This window comes from Sceloporus occidentalis, unplaced genomic scaffold, assembly GCF_023333645.1.
Source record: "Sceloporus occidentalis isolate IW3139 unplaced genomic scaffold, rSceOcc1.0.p SCAF_127, whole genome shotgun sequence".
In the NCBI taxonomy this organism is placed as follows: domain Eukaryota; kingdom Metazoa; phylum Chordata; class Lepidosauria; order Squamata; family Phrynosomatidae; genus Sceloporus; species Sceloporus occidentalis.
The window spans coordinates 995,572-1,012,653 of record NW_028317107.1 but is presented as its reverse complement, the minus strand read 5'-3'; the positions used below and the strand labels follow the sequence as shown (position 1 = coordinate 1,012,653).

At 45.0% G+C, this 17,082-nt stretch overlaps 2 protein-coding genes across 2 annotated transcripts; both read right to left on the bottom strand.

The window, feature by feature from the left end:
* Positions 1–1,521: 1,521 nt before the first annotated feature.
* On the bottom strand, positions 1,522–7,439 carry LOC149281798 (bile salt-activated lipase-like). Its single transcript, XM_089499011.1, has 11 exons — positions 7,374–7,439; positions 6,928–7,081; positions 6,019–6,141; positions 4,927–5,124; positions 4,655–4,785; positions 4,277–4,384; positions 3,956–4,073; positions 3,222–3,408; positions 2,698–2,901; positions 2,350–2,547; positions 1,522–1,696 (listed from the first exon to the last, which is right to left on the bottom strand). Exons 1-11 carry the CDS (start codon positions 7,437–7,439, stop codon positions 1,522–1,524), a joined length of 1,662 nt encoding a protein of 553 aa, XP_089355137.1.
* Positions 7,440–9,939: 2,500 nt separating this feature from the next.
* Positions 9,940–15,072, bottom strand: LOC149281797 (general transcription factor 3C polypeptide 5-like). The gene is made up of 10 exons (XM_089498996.1): positions 14,928–15,072; positions 14,035–14,233; positions 12,403–12,598; positions 12,024–12,128; positions 11,820–11,934; positions 11,426–11,506; positions 11,208–11,305; positions 10,951–11,033; positions 10,337–10,479; positions 9,940–10,094 (listed from the first exon to the last, which is right to left on the bottom strand). The coding sequence occupies exons 1-10, from the start codon at positions 15,055–15,057 to the stop codon at positions 9,940–9,942; spliced, it is 1,305 nt and encodes a 434-aa protein (XP_089355122.1). The 5' UTR covers positions 15,058–15,072.
* Positions 15,073–17,082: the final 2,010 nt, after the last annotated feature.

The window sequence follows — 17,082 nt, the reverse complement described above, 5'->3', positions numbered from 1 at the left end:
GGAGGTTACCCTCCCGTCTCACAAGTGCCAATCAAACCTAGCAGGGAAACGGCATTTATTGGGTAATATTCTGATATACCCTGACTGGTGCATTCTGGGACGTGACGTCTCTAAGCAATCTCTTTTTTTTTTTCTGGATTAACGTGTATTTCTCACTTTACCAGCCACAGTGAATGGTTTATACCCGTTTAACGATGCGGCGCCATGTTCCTTTCCGTCTCACAACTGGAGCGACTCAACCTGCCCATCTATACGGCCTAAACCTGTATTATTTAACTAGCAATGGGAGTTTTTCTCTTTTTCTTAAAATTTTCTTAAGCGGCCCCGGAGTTTGAGATTTCGTAGGTTAAACAGAAATCCCTTCAGAGTCTCCACCTAGATTAATAAAAAGTAATGTATTATATGAAATCGAAGGATTCCTTAAAGAGCTGCTCACTGTAATTAGCGCAACCGGCAGATGGGATCTGCGGCGTTTTGTAATTTAAATGCAGTAACGTAAGATAAGTGAAGGAAACCCCCCCCCCTACCTGGGGTATCCTATTTCAGCCATAAATCACCATTCGGTGACATGCTTGCTGCAGTCATCAAATTACATCTAATGGCTTCTTGGCTACTAATGCAAAACCAGACAGCTGCCTGCATGGTAAATTACCCCTTAGTAACTATGCTTCTGGCACATTGTCAGATGTTCTTTTCGGTGGGTAGTTTGAGCGCTGAGCGATGCGTCTGTCTCTTTAAGGAACCGGTAACAGTAACAGACCCGACGCTAGAATTCATAATTCCTACAGGTCATTAAAATGTTAATTTGCGACAAAGAATGTATTCTTCCCAATACAGATTCTCTGATTGTACCCGCTACACAGATTTAACCCTTACATGGGGCCGAGTCCGTTTACTGTTGCTAAAGCCCCCAACTGGACTGTGATTTCTAACAGCACCCCCCCCCCATAACAAAGGAAAGTATATTCGGTTCACCACCAAGACTTTATGCGATTCCCCCGAACACGGTATTCCGTTTGCCCCGTGTTTCTCCGTTTTTTTTTACCCCCCCCTCCCTTTAAGTGCAATCTTCTTTTTTGGTGTAGAAGCCTGGGTGTTAGTGTGTGCGCGTGCGTGTTCGTGAGACTGCGCCACGAGGCGTCAGCGTTTACATTTGTTAATGATGTCTCTGATTGTATGTTGTGTATTTTGTAACTCGACTAAAATGAAGGAGACTGTTCTACGATGCTCAGTGTACACAAGCAATGTAAATGAATCTTTGCAATAAATCACTCTGTATAAAGGTTACTTTGTTACGCACGGTGTCCTCAGCATTCTTTGTTACAAAAGGACTATTAATCTAATATAATGGAAGCCGTGGGGGTAGCGGCACCACCAAACTATCCAAGGACCCGAGACAAAAAAAGGTAAATATATATATATATATAAATAAATGAAATATACTCATATATGACGTAGAAATAAGTCACGATGAAAACACTTTAGAATGTTGCTAGAATGAGCGTTTAATGGTTTGCTCGCCTAGGCTGATGGCAGATTACGGTAAGTCTGGGCCCAGAATCTCACGTACGGTGAACGGAGGCTCTGTTTCATGGACTGGTAGCTAATGGAGTTGTTGATTTCCAGGTACATGCCGTAGTGAGTCGTGTAAGAAAGCCAAGGAGTGGGGACTTTGGATGGCCCGTTAGTGGGATCTCTGTAAAATAGTTAAAAAAAAAAAAAAAAAAAAAAAAAGAAATGTAATGGCATGTTAATGGAGACGGGGTGCAGGAGATATTCAGGCTGATGCTATACGTCCGCTGGTCCATGCCCCAAATTTTAATGGTAGCATATAATGCATTCTATCTCAACCTATGGTAGATACACACCATGGGGTATTCCTGAAAGCTTTAGGGGTAGTTAATACCAAAGGTTAAAGGTAGTTGAGACATGCGCTGGTCAGTAATGGGACAAAAGGCCAACCCAGACCCTGGGCCCTGATGGCAATGCTGAGCCCGACAAAACATCAGGACTGTTGCCTTAGCCAGCTCCGCTCCGGCTCGTGCTGGTCCCCTCCTGACAAGCCGACCCCAGCCCGTGCTGGGAGTGCTTTCTGTACATCCGAAGAAGAGGTCCCGTTAGACCCTCACATATCCAAATATTGGAGCTGGCTGATGGCGGGTATCCGCACCTATCTACCGCTATGCAGAACATGCCTTCGACCAAACGCGTCTTCTGCGATGCGGGAAAACAGTGCCCATAAAACAATTTAAAGGGAACACTTAGCTATCAATATTCTTTAAAGTGCATGGGATGGCTGGGGTGTCCATTAAGGCGATCCCAGGCAGAGGGATCGCTGCTAGTACTTACCCGGTAGCAGCAAAGTTGGTCCAGTAGGCGATCATTGCAGCGGCAATATCTCTATCCTGGGGTCTGTAAGCCAGCTGGTTTCTGAAGGGCTTCCCAAACAAATACTGCAGGTCTTCGGCGTGGTCGGCTCCTGCCCAGCTTGGATATATCGGCATACGCGATGGATGTGAAAAGAGATAGCTGTATGTCCTGGCGCTCCTAGGATACAGAGAGAGCATCGAGTTAATGAAGGTGCAAGAGAGGAAGAGAAGATGCAGGGTACACGGTGGTATGAAGCTAGGGTTTGCTCCTTGAGGTCTTCAGAGTCCTGGGTAGTGTTTAAAGATACATGATACTGTTTGCACTTACTTGGCATTCTGACTGTGATATGCCAGGGCTTCTTGCGTGGGTACCAGGAAAATATAGTCTGTTTCGATATCAATGACTGTCTTCTTCATGAGCTCCTGACTCGGGCTGGGTCCCCAGTTTGCGGTGTAGAGGTCATAAGCGATAGTTAATCCTCCGGGGCCTTTTGGAAGGGTCAGTCCCTGCACCAGTTGTTGCACGGTATCCCTGCAAGACACAAAGACACACGAGACCAACTATCAACATGTCCAGCTTTCCAGCGAGTGCCATGAAATTAAGGCTCCAGACTTAACGTCTCCGCGTGCCGTACGCCTGAGCGACACGTTCTTCACCCAGTCTACCAACCAGTGTAGGAACCCCCAAAAATTATTGGGAAGTTCACCGGTGGCGAAATTCAGGGCAGAATCGTCTCCCTGAACTAACCTAGAGCCTACAACAACGCAGCTTAGACGGCTTCTCCCAATAGCACTGCTCATTATGAACTTTCCCAGCTCTCCCGCTGGGGGGGGGTGAAAGGAAAAACTTACGCAGAAATTTTTTGTAAGGGCTCGTTGATAACCGGCAAATCGACCCCCGCAAACAGATGGCCATCCATGTCGTTTACTCCCGCTAGGTAATCTACGTCGGCTGCGTTGGTGAACAGGTTCCTCGGCTCATCGGGAATGAAGTCGCCGTCGATCACAGGGGCGTAAGCCAAATAATATACCAGGGGATCTGCAAGAACAGAGACGCGAGAATGAACAAACTGCCCTGTAGGAACGTATCAGTTTAAGACCCGCTGGGGCTTCCAGGTGCACATACACACGCACACATGCACATAAACACACTCACATACACACACACACAGCTCACGGGCCCCTAGGCACATGTACGCATCACGGGAAATGCCTGGATTCTGGCTTTCCCATTTTCAATAAAGCCAATGCCCAACTAGTCAACAGACAAATCCAGCAGGACCCGGCAAGAACAAGGCTTTGCTTCATTGCGAATCTTTAATTACAGCAGCGGGTTCCCAAAACACTCCTTGGGTTCTATTCACTAATGTTTGCAGGAGAGTTATGGCTTCTACTCATTCATCATGGACAAGTTTCCCCAGTAAGAAGGGCTGAGCTGGCCCTGAATAATACATAATTTTTGATGGGTGAGGAGACTTAGGAAATCTCAGTGACTTTACTTATACATTATACAGGGCCAGTCGAGCTGCTCCTGCAGCAGACGCTCAGTGGGGTTGGACCTTCGTAATGTATAGTGATGGACTTACACTGCATGTTCCCTAGTTCCAGCTTATAGGCCACAGTAATGGCGCGAGGATCTGTCCCTCGCAGGCAGTTGGCCAGAGCCGCGGTGTCGTCGACGGGACAGCCAACCCTCGAGGCGAGCTAAAAGAAAGCGTTTTCATGGAATGATCACCAAACCACAGCTCCCAAGTCCTAGGAGCATGGAGTGGCTATGTCATCAACAATAAGAATCCGCTATATCAGTTAAGGATGTCCATATGCAACCAGGAATATGCAGAATTCAGTAAATGGTTATAAAATTGGGTTTTAAAAGCACCAAACTCAAGGTTCCATTTGAAAGTTACCTGCTTGGCCCACTTGAGGGGCTCTTGTTGAATAGCCCAGGGACACAGCCCAACTCCGCTCTGGCTGATGGCACGTCTGATCAGGCCGACATTGTAAGGGGTCAGAGTCTGGAACATGGAAAATGCAAAGTCAGGTTTAGAGACACAGGTGATGAGTATAGCTGCATTGAGCCAGGTCGACCAAATCTTAGGGTTGAGCAGCCCTCCAGCCGTGAAACATTAGGTAGGACTCTCCACACTTGGGGTACTTTGACGTAGTGGCGGGATAAGCAATATATGGCCATGTAATGTGACGGACCCCCAAAATTTTTGCCACAGATTGATGGTTTTTTTTTTTAACGGCATTTGGTGGGAATACACTGAATTCTTGCTCTGTACCTGCAGAGAGACGCTGGCACCTCCAGCCGACTCTCCAAAAAGCGTGATGTTGCTGGGGTCCCCACCAAAGGCGGCAATGTTCCTCTTCACCCAGGCAATGGCCAAATGTTGATCCCACAAGCCATAGTTACCTGCGTGTTAAAAGCAGAACTTAATTTCAGGGCCGTAAATTTTGTCCAGCCAAAAATATTAATCAAAAGCCCAAGCACCAAATCGGGGTCTCCAACAAGCCACGTTCTCCAGAAACAAGAACTCATAACCAGAGATCTTACCTGGAACGTTGGCATCTCCAGTGCTCAGGAAGCCCAAAGGCCCAACACGGTAGTTAAAAGTCACCACGATCACTTTTCCACGCAGAGCTATCTCCTCTCCATCATAAAGATAGTTGTCCCCGAAGTTGGCGCCTTGTCCTCCACCCAGAAGGAAACCACCACCATAGATCCAGACCATCACAGGGAGTTTTGTGGAGACTGAAGAGAAGAGAAGGTCATTAGAAACCTCGATATCACCCTATTTCCGTTTCCCTTTAAATCTTAAACACACTGAATTCTGAACCCTGATACTCGTGGAAATGGGTAATTGTTCGGTGATTCAAACCCCTGAATTATTCTAAGGGCCATGGCTGATACCCAGGGGGACCTAGTGGGCACTCAATGTAGATACTTTCCAGCATAAAAATGGCCAAAACAGGCCATTTTAGGGGCTATACCCAGACTTTTTATGTGACTTTGCGTCCTATTAATAGCTACTTCTATTGACTAAGTGAGGCAAGAAGAATAATAATGGTTTTTATTACGTAATTCATCACATACCTTAAATGAAGATGGACAGACTCAAAGTTTAAACAGTTGGTCGCAGTGACCATTATTTGATGCTTTTAGAAGAGAAAACATGCTCCGTTGGGTATAAAGTCCTCGAATGTGGTGCCTACTCCTTACTAACCGCTGCTTTAATGTTTTTTTAACACAACAAAATTCATATTATGTCCCAAAAGCGGGCAGACCAATGTTATTAAATAATAAATAAGAATAAAATTCCGGATCTGCTAACGTTTAAGTGCTGAACATTCTGAAGAGTGCGATTACAAACCTTTAAATGCTACAGAAATACATGGAAGAATTAGTCTTGATTTTGGAATAGAAACATAGAATTTGTCCACAGGTAAGACCCTTTCGGCCCCGTGTAGTCGCCCATCTAGTCTAGACTCAAACCTTAATCAGTCAGTCGTTGGTCTCGTCTTAGATTCAGGAGCCATATGCCGATCCCATGCGTGCTGAACATCTGCCACTTCTGCTGTTATCACCCAGTATTGTTATAATGATTCCATTAGAAAACCTAGAGCAGCCCATTATTGCCCAACTAACCTTCTGAACGGGACTGGGGTACCCAAACATTTAAATAGAGACAGTCCATTTCTCCACGAACATCGGTTTGAGTTAGGGTGGCTTGCATACATCTCGGCTTGTAGTCTGTGGCCTTCAGGGTACCTGTAGAGGTAGGAAGTAAAAGAGGAGGAACATCATAGATTGAGATAAATGTTAGCAAGAACTGTCACAATAGGATATTATCTGTTTTATAAGTTTAAAAAACATGTCCAATGCCATTACATGCCTCCAGGGCTTCAACCGCACCTGATCTCCTCTACCTGACCAGATACAAGTCATTATTTTACGTCTACCTTTTCTGTTCAATACTTTAAACAGATAGAAGTCCCCATAAATGAGGAGGAGGGTTGGTTCATGAAGGTATATCAAGGATCCAAGCTTTATGGATATCCGTATTCAAACAGGATGGGATAACCCTGAATGTTCAGGCGTCGGTGGGCCTGGAGGACCAGGTCATTGTCTAAAGGGTCAGACCACTCATGGACAGGGGGCTTCGAAATTTAAGGCAGGGGCTGTAAACATTTTACATTTCATTTTGGAGGACTTAGGTAGTGAACGCGTTTTGTTACACAGTGTTAACAATTCAGTCGGGGATTGGGCTTGAGGTAGAAGAGGACCGGCGAGTAAAAGAAGATACCGTGGCCAATGGAGACAACAAGACTGGACTTTGACAGGGCTAGGATGAGTTGAATTTGTATTAAAACTTTATATGGTGGTCGGGGCGCCTGTATCTTGTTGGAACATTTGGGGTTGGAAATGCAACGTGGTTAAAAACAGAACCAAAACCCAGCAACAGTATCTGAAGACCATGAGAAGATCCAAGAGATGGTGGGAGACGTTTGCTTACAGCATTCCCCCAAACAGAACAGGCAATGTGGATGGACATACCTGACCAACCAGTATGTTTTTCTGGCTTTTCAAGGACTTTTGTTGGGAGACCAAACGGGATCCCCTTGAAAATATCGAGATATTGTGGGGAAAGGGTTCCAATTTTCTTACTGACTCCCTCCACAAATCCTCCTTCTGTATGAACCACTCCCAGCTGCAAGACGGAGAGCTCACAATCAGTACGAAGCAGAGCAAGTTACGCAAGTCAAGCGTATAAGAGTTATATTCTCCGAGAACTGGCCAGTCCCTCCATCTAGACTTGAATAGTCCACAACCATCTTTTATAAAGCTTAATGTGGTCACATTTGGGGTGAAAACCAAGTTTTTTCAGGTGCTTCCCAAACATACCTGGGCAAAACTATCCAAAAAGTTCTGTATATATATATTTATATATATACTTTTCTTAAAACAGCCAGTTCTTCATATAATATTCATAGATATCTTACCGTAGCAGCATGAGCTGCAGCCAGGAGGCACGTAAACGCCAATGCTAAGGTCACCCGCCGAGCCATCGCTTCTGCCAGAGGGTCCTTTCCCAAACTTGGGAGGAGTACGAGGAGATTATATATATATATATATATATATAGATAGATAGATAGGGAGAGAGAATCACCAACCACCTCTTATTGCAGCTAAATTCCTGCGAACGAAACGCCCATTCATGCCGGGGTTAGATTGGTGGAAGAGAAGGTTGGTGGAGGTCCAAAACTCAACCGGAGCGTGTGAGACCCTCTCCAGGTGCACATACACAGCTTATCTAGACATGTTGTTGAACGGCAGCCCTGAGTGTTTTACAGGACACAATCATAAAGTCCTGCGAGTCCAGTCGAAACACCAGTATAGATATATATATATATATATATACTGTATATTCGGAATCTGCAAGGGAATGTACATCATTGTCCTAAATTAGTAAAATAAATTCGCCAACAGAAGATACTTCCCACTGGACAGACACAGTTTGGTCGCACGGTGTGATATAGCACAAGGCAGTCACTGACCCATTTGCCATCTAATCATGGTTCTAAACACACTGCAAAATTACACTTTTAAATTAAAATCAAATTAGTATTCTTAGTAAGTCAGTGTCGTTCGACCTTCTAAAGGGGAGCTCCCGACATTTCTTTTATTTTTTTTATCACTAGTATTAGACTAAAGATACGTTTTCGGTCTGTTATCCGATCCCCAATCTACTAGACAAACACCCGACTCCTTATCATGCTGCCTGTGGGAAAAATAGAATGGCTCAGTCGTAATCACTCAGTCTGACTAGTGAAAGTCTACGGCGGGACGGACTTCATTAGCATCGCCATAAAGCATCAGCTCAGTGCGGTGACTGAGCAGGGAGGGTCATTTAAAATATCACATGACTGACAACAATGGCCGCCTCCAGGTCTGCAGATGAATGTAAAGTATACAGCATTGGGGCTTGTGATACAGAAGAACATGTTTTTAAACAATCAAAGCAACAATTATTATTTAAACAGGTTCCCTGCCGTAACATCTGACCTGTATTTTTCTTGGTATTTAAATTGCTTTTTAGAAAACAGAGCCAGCCGGACAGTAAGAGATACGTTATCCACGTTATCCAAGGTTATGCGGCAGGCCGGGGTTCTCTGTTTAGTGAACACCTGCGTGGTTTCCATCTACCGTATCCCAAGATAAGCAGATGTTACTTATTTTAATGCCAAGTGCGGCAGCGTGTCCATAATTCCAATACACCATTTAGTTTTGGGAGGCCGGTAAGCTCAGGATATTATTTTTTTAACCCTGTAATCCATTCTTCCTAGAAACACAGCTGTAATTTTGCGATTATCCCAAAAACAGGTTAAACATCCTGAAAATAAATACAAAAAAAAGGTTTTTTTTCTTCTCTGAATTCAAATTTTTATGATATATATATATATATATATATATATAGGATTCGCGCTGGATCCTTGGATTTCATCTGAAGGATAAAAAAAGGAAAGTTTCCCCAGTCTCAAAACTAAATCATTTGGATTCGTATGAATTTGTTTAAATAAATTCTGCCTAGATCGTGCATTTGTTCGAATCGCCAAAAACGAGGAGGAACCCCACAATGAAATAAAGTTCCGGCCCCTCACCTCGCTCTTTCTATTCTTAACTCAATCACTTGGAACCTGGTCAAGATTATCTGGGATGTTATCCAACAGTCAATAAACGCTTGTTCCGTTTTATTGGAGCCATACTTAGCGATGTAACAATCGCTAATTAACTGTTGGATGATATCCCTGAATTTATTTTCACACTGAAGCGGGGCACTTTGTTTAGAGATCCCCTTGGGGGTCTTTCATGACCCCCAGGGACTTCAGTTGGCACAGAGGGGACCTGTACAGCAATCAGAGATGCTGAGGCTTGAAGCACATCTTGTTGAAATGTGAGTTCAGAAGACCCAGGGACCCCCCCCCCCAAAGTTTCATCTGAACTAAAAGTTTGTCCGAAGCAATTTGTCCCTCTGTGCCCAGGTCTAGCGAATGTGCATAGGTGCAGAACTAGGGGGAAATTAAAGTTTCAGTTCCGCCTTCACATCAACACGGAGCATGTATTAGAAATAAACGTCCTTTATTAAATATGTGTACTGAATGAGCACATGCGCAAATCCCTAAATAGCATTGGCATGAAGTGTATCGAAAACGTGAGCGGACACCTTCTCGGCGGCGAGTTTAGAAAACAATAAAAGAATTCCCCGATTTATATTTGGGCATCAAATCGTTCAAATAAAAAATCGTTGAATGATAGAAAATCCACATCGAGCTTCAGCAAATAACAGCGTAACGTGGAAGCCGCGATAGAACGTTAAGTTCCCTCCGGCTCGAAGGAAGGTACCTCTGTGCGCAGGAATAGCTTCATTCGTTCGAGGAGCTCGTGCCGCCGCAGATACCCGTCTTTCACATCTCTGTGTTCTGCTCCAGAAAACATCACTCTCCGATGTCACGGGTGTAAGGTGACCAAGCTGAGCTCCAGAATACACTATGAGGCCGAAAAGAGTCTTTAAACATAGTCCAAAAGTTCTGTTTCCATCTCATTTTCGCTGCCTTCGGACGGGTGGAATTCCTCCTCCTCTTCGTCGTCATCCTCTTCCTCGCCAGATTCGTAAGCCATCTGCCCCTTGGTGTCAGTGGAAGCGGAAGGCCCGGTAAAGAGAGCTAAGACACAGCCAGACAGTATGAAGGCAACAATATGTTAAATCAACAACTTAACAATGAGATAAAGAAATAATGGCGCAGATCTTAAGAACAGGGAGTAAGGATGGCTGATACAATGTATATGCTATAAGGGGAAACACCACTGCACAGGGCTACTTAGTGTACAGAACCGTAAAATGTAGGATAGGTCAACGCATTCATTCCCAACCTGCTTGGCCCGTACATGCACTGCTCCTTCCTACCTGGTCTCTTGGACCGTATGATCTTTTTGATCATTAAAGACATTGCGTCTCGCAGCTGGTCGCTGGTCTTCGGGAGGCACCAGCCATCTCTCTCCGTGCAAACGCTTTCATTGCCATCGTTTTTCAGGATCATAGCCTGCAAGCTGTAAAAGGAGATACAGAGAATTTGACGTCCAGCTGCAGCCCGTTTCCTAGCAAAATACACCTTGTTTATTCATAGTTACTAGTAGGCTGAATAATGTCCGCTTAGGACTTTGTCGCCAAGGATAACTCATTGGTTGGTTTACCTAAAAATGAAACGTATTCCAGGTTTCTGAGGTTGTTAAGAGGAATTGGGCTTAAGGCTGCAACAGACTTTCCACACCTCGGCGAGTCCGTGAAGAAGATAATTATTTGGCAGTTTTTGGTTCCGACGAAGTGTGAAAGGTTCTCGACAAAGCAAAATGGCAGCATCCCCTGACAAGAGTACAGGTGGACCTTTTGGAAAGAGCGAGATCATGCGAGGAGATCCTGCAAACCTACCCTGTTGTCGAGACTCAAATGAGGGAGAACGATACCAAAAACAATATCTTCCTGTACGCTTTAGTCTGTATCGGTGCGGAAGCAGTGATTACCTGTCTACTTGTAAATCACAAAGCTGGTAAAACATCTGACGATACGGGGGCAAGTTACCTTCTCGGAATATATAAACGGAATCCTGCGGGGAGAGGAAAGAATGGGGTTAAGAAAAAGCCACGAAACAGCAAAAAACATTAACGTACAAGCGAGGGAGAGAGGTCGGTAAGACAGGATCTTAATCCAAACAAGTTCCATTTAGGTCATTAGTAATACCCAATGGTCAACATCTGATTGGGACCACCGCGGTACTTACTTTTAGTTGGTACTTGTTAGCAGCGGTCTTCTTACCCCCTGAAATGCTAGACGAACTGAGCCCTTGCGTGAGATCTTGCATGCTTAATGTCTGTGGGGCTGGAGAAACAATTTATTAGTGGATACGGCAGAGCTAAGCGGCTGCCCAGATCCAAGGCGGCGTGCGGATGAAGCTTGCGGTAGAGAACGGGGTCGAACCGAGTCTTTTTTCGCACTCACTTGGCTTCTTCAAGGTGATGGGCAGGCTGTAGTTGTAAGTGCTGCGCTTGGCTTTAACAGGCATGTCATTCGGGGCATACCCTGCCGGAAGAGAAAATAAAAAATGGTCTGAATCAAGTAAGCTTATTCCCCTGATATCAGAAGGAACATTCAACTCTGGCTCAAGGGGACAAAACAAACACGTTTTCAGAACGATACATTAACAAGTTACTCAGCAATTCACGATATTAACTGTTCCATAATCTTAGGAAAAATTATCTGCCTCTCCGAATTCCGGAAGTCAAGTTGGACAATAGTAACGACTAGAACTAGTGTATGTACCAGACTGTCGCGATCGGGGCCATTAACCCTTATGTTATGGATATGACGTTTCGTTCTATGACTTTAATGTTACCGTATTTCATTCCACAACGAATCCTGAAATCCAGCACTTGATACATTTTCGCTTCTGGGTGTTTTCTGGGGTCGTACCCAAAACGCACCCAAAGACTTCTCCAGGGACCCGTCAGCTGCGTCGGAGCAAAGCGGAACGAGGTTAGACGGAAAACATTGCGAAAATCCGGAACCAGCAAGAGAAAATAAAGTTGGAACCACTCACCATGTAATAAGCCACATAAGGTAGAAGCAACTTGAGTTTATCTGGATGGACATTTACGTTGGCCTTGATTGCACTCCGAGACCAGATGGGACGGACATCAAAGAGCTAGAAAAACAGAAGTTTCTTGAAATGTTCCAAGCAAATATTCAATAAAACCCACGAAACGGGTCGGCGTTCTCTGTATTGCAAGAACAATGGAATCATACAGCACATCACAAAGTATCTCCGCCGTCTCAGCCCCTATACTGAGCAGATATTGTTACTGACAACACACAAAACTGAAAATAAAATGTGGCCATTTTTGATGAAACGCCCGTCCCCAATCAGACTCGGTAAAGGGGACGACGTGATGAAGTAAGACTTCCGATACAGGACTTACCCTCTTCATCTCCTCCTCTGCCTTCACGTCTATAGGGTTTGCCGACAGCTTCTGCCAATTCTTTTCGGCCGCCGCGTGCGGGCTGGTGGGCACCTCGGCATCGTCAAAGTTGACAAAGATGGCATTGTGTGGCCTTCGCGCCCGGCTCAAACCGATCAGATTCTCGCTGGAAACGGAAGGAGGCTGGAAACCCTCCCTGCGATGGAAAGGAGCATTTCAATGAACAAAATCAGGGGAAACCTTCTGGCTTCTCGCTAACCTAGAAAAGCATGTTTAGAATATACATATTCCGATACAAAAAATAATTACTTTAATGATGTGCTTTTCACCCCTTTTACCGTGGTACCTTGACTTTCAGCATTATGGGGGGGGGGGGGGGGGAACGTACCCGTAAAAACCTTTACTTTTTACTACATAAGTGGAACCGACTCCCAGCAGAAGTGGTAGAGGCTACTACAGTGAGGGAAATTTAAACATGCATGAGATCCAAAGGATTAATGACTGATTAAGTCTTTACGGCAGGGAAAAGGGGCAGACTAGATGGGGCCGGATGGGTCTGATCTGCCGGCGGATTCTGCTTTTAACCTTTTTTAGCAAATGCTTCTGTTGAAGCCTAAATGGGCCACTGACAGTGTTATGGGATTTGCAGTAAAGCGATCGTAGATCACTTACCCCACTATTTACTACAAGTATCACACACATCTCTACTAGAAGAGACAACTCACTAAGTCTACAAACTAACAAAAGCATTAGAAAACTATTCTGGATTCTGGAGAAAATTATTACTAGGACTGAAAAAGTTGCTGAACCAACATAAATAATACTATAACTAAAAGGCAAGTTTATGTTTTTATTAACGAGAGGGGATTTTTAAAGAGACCCTTTAATGGGGGCACGGACTAAATTGGTATGCAGGAGGAGAGAGAGAGACGGCAGATGAGATCGTGACCCAACTGTTAATAGCTCGGGGTCTGTGGGCACCCCGTTCCCTGCCAGCAAACGCTGAGAAAGAACTCAGCTGAGACAGCATTCACCTTCCAATTACAATGCAAACACCGCACCGTCCCTCCGCGATCTGCCAACAAACTCAACAGCTTTATCGCGTCACGGCCACCTTCATCTTTATTCTTACAGGTGCCGGGAGAAAGTCTGCCAACCTGCCAACTGCCCCAAACCTTAAAGGGAAATCCCTCCTGTACAGCAGCATAAGCCAGGCTTCCCACGGACACATCTCTACACGGCGTCGGGTGCGTTTTCCCGCATGTATGTGTTCTGGCATTCTGATGATACAGACTTCTTTCTCACTCCCTCCGGCTGCCTCTACTGAAAGGAGGACGTGTACTTTAGTACACTTCCTGCGCATGCTCTGCCGCACTCCCATCAAAGGCATCAGAAACCCAGCTTCACAGGAAGGTTCACGAGTAGAATGTCCCTTTATAACATGAGTGTCAAAACCTCTTGCAACAGCACTCCCAGGGGACAGAGCTTCAGCCCGTGGGTCCAGAATGCTGGGAGGTGACGCTCTGGTTTGCCCAATAAAGTGCATGGCGAGTAAGCCTTCGTGGGAATAAGCAGAGAGCCATACAACAGAGTGGGGTCTGAGTAACAAACGTGGCACTGATCAGAACGTACCGATGAATGATGTTGGGTCGGTAATAATAATCAACTGGGTTGTCCAGCCGGGAGAATATGGGTGGTGGAATGTGAAGGACGATGTCCTGGTGGAAGAAATCTTCCTTCTCCGGCTTCTTCAGGAGAACTTTGTCGTACAGAGACGTGCAGGAGCCATCAGAACTGCGGCTGAAGGCCAGATACTGGAAATCGGACATACCTACGCCCAGAGAGTCAGAAGAAGGAGTCATTACAGGGGACACACGGCATCATTTCAAGTGGTTTTTTTTCCACTGAATAAAGTGCGACTCTTGGGCATATTGGAAGTATACATTTTATTTAAAATGTCAAAGTCCCTACAGCCCTTGTTTAGTTAACGTCGAGGCATAACTAGCCACAAACTCACAAGTCTCTTTAATGTCTTTTATTTATATGGCGCCCACAATTTCAGCAGCACATCTTACAGTCCATACGTTCAAAGGGTCTGACTAAACTAGAACTGATGGACTAAGACAAACCGATACATTAGGGAAAGGGGACTCGGCTCACAAGCTTACAATCTAGAGTATATATATGCTAAATATTTTATATAATTATGGGTTTATAGTCTATTTCCCAAATCAGAGCACAAAGCACAGCAAGCATCTATCTGCCTATACACATTATATATATATATATATATATATATATATATATATATATATATACTGTATCGACATACTATATGTAAATTGACCCAAAAATCTGATGGGGGTGCTAAACAGCAAAATATTTGGGGGTATTTTTAGAAGACGTGGTTCGATAAGAGGTCTTCTGAAGTTGTGTTGAGCTTTAGGACTCCTGGATTACCAGCTAATGTAGTTCGTCAAGCTGTAAATTACTTGATGACCAACAAAGTACCAGGAGATAAATACCTTGGAATTTATAAACTGCGCTTACAACCCCAACGATCTCCATATCTATAGAACCCTCCTGGCTGGGCTCAGACGTTTCCATCTCATTTGCCTTCTTCTTACGGATTTTCCTCGTCACGCGAAGAATCATCGCGTTTGTCGGAAAGCGGTTGGCACACAATGGATGGCAGTAAGGATCTTTAGGTCGGAAATACAACTCCAACCGCTTGGCTGGGTCGGTGTACACCTACAGGAGAGAGAGAGAGAGACACCAATCAGAGAAGCCGCTTAAGCATGACATCATCGCGGATACCGATCTCATCGTCATTATCGGTGCTTGAGATGACTGGTTATCAAAGACTAGTGAAAATGTACAAATTAGGCTCAGTTATGGTTAATTAAGAGAGAACTTGCTCCATGGGATGGTGTCCGATTTGGAGCATGACGCTCTTCCCATTACGCTGTTATATGGTCTTCTGCGTTGAGGGTCTAGGTCCGCTGGTCTACACCCCCTTAAAAAAAGCATTTGGCCATAAGGTTCAATTGGAATGATGGGCAACCAACTGCCACACGGTATCTGTAACCTGGCTCTATCCAGGACCAGCCATTAAAAATACAGGTGCCAGGAAGTGGCATATTCTTACTAGGGAGACAGGTCCAAAGTGGCCCTCCGGCCAGTTTAATAGGGGCTGATTATCACATTAAAATCAAAATCCAATGTGCCCTTTTTCCTCCCCTGATGCCCAGAATGTTTGCTGGGTATGAGGGTATCACAGGGTTCTACAGCCCTAAAAGCCCCAGTAATTTATATAGATAGAACATGTATGTAATTTAAGTAATGTAAACGAAAAAGTTAAAAACTATTGGGGGTGCCAGAAACGGCTTGGGGTAATACTTGGTCAAAGAGCAGTCCTGGCTGGATCCTTTCTGTGCTCTGCTCATCAGCTTTATATATACGGATTGCTGACTGTCGAGGGTGACGGACAAGACTAATCGGTGCATTTGGTTAGCTATCCCTGTCCTTATCAGCTGAAACCTGCCAGCTGGTCCCTGTTTGGTCTCCATGTTTTGCAGATTTTATGCTGTACATTATTGCTGTAATACTCGGTACTGATGTATACAGGGGATAGGTACTCAGTAGCAGTGTACACGCTGTATATTATTGCTGTAATACTCAGTACTGATGTATACAGGGGGTAGGTACTCAGTAGCAGTGTACACGCTGTATATTATTGCTGTAATACTCGGTACTGATGTATACAGGGGGTAGGTACTCAGTAGCAGTGTACACGCTGTATATTATTGGTGTAATACTCGGTACTGATGTATACAGGGGGTAGGTACTCAGTAGCAGTGTACACGCTGTATATTATTGGTGTAATACTCGGTACTGATGTATACAGGGGGTAGGTACTCAGTAGCAGTGTACATGCTGTACATTATTGCTGTAATACTCGGTACTGATGTATACAGGGGGTAGGTACTCAGTAGCAGTGTACACGCTGTATATTATTGGTGTAATACTCGGTACTGATGTATACAGGGGGTAGGTACTCAGTAGCAGTGTACACGCTGTATATTATTGGTGTAATACTCGGTACTGATGTATACAGGGGGTAGGTACTCATGCAGACACAGGGACCACATGTAACGTGTCTCACCCGGGACACCCCCTGCTCCCCTCCCAGGGTGAGCAGCATCTTGTCCACGTTGCGCACCAGTCCCGGGTACTCCACGCAGACCATGGGCTTCTTCCGCGGCAGGAACACCGTACCTGAGCCCTCGATGCCCGCCATCGTTCCGACTGTTAAAACAACCCCCTACGCCACGCACCAAGGGTTCCGCAACAGAAAGGTTCCTACCCTGTGATCCAAAGCAGCACGTGACCCGTTAGACTCCCAGAAACCCCTGGGGCGTCCCTGTCAGTGTCAGCACGTGCTTGGGGGCTTTTCCTGAGGGCTTACAGTCTCTGGGGCATTTGGGGTAATATGGAGGGGCAGTAATTTTTAATTAACCAATTTATAGACCAGCTCCATCACCACAGGGCAACACGAACCTTAATAGTTGCAGAAAGTCCACTTTTTTTTAGTACCCCCTAATATGTCATTTTATTGAAGGTTTTACTGTTTTACTTTGTAAGGCTGGGCAGGAGGAGAAGGGAGAGGGCATCAGGACG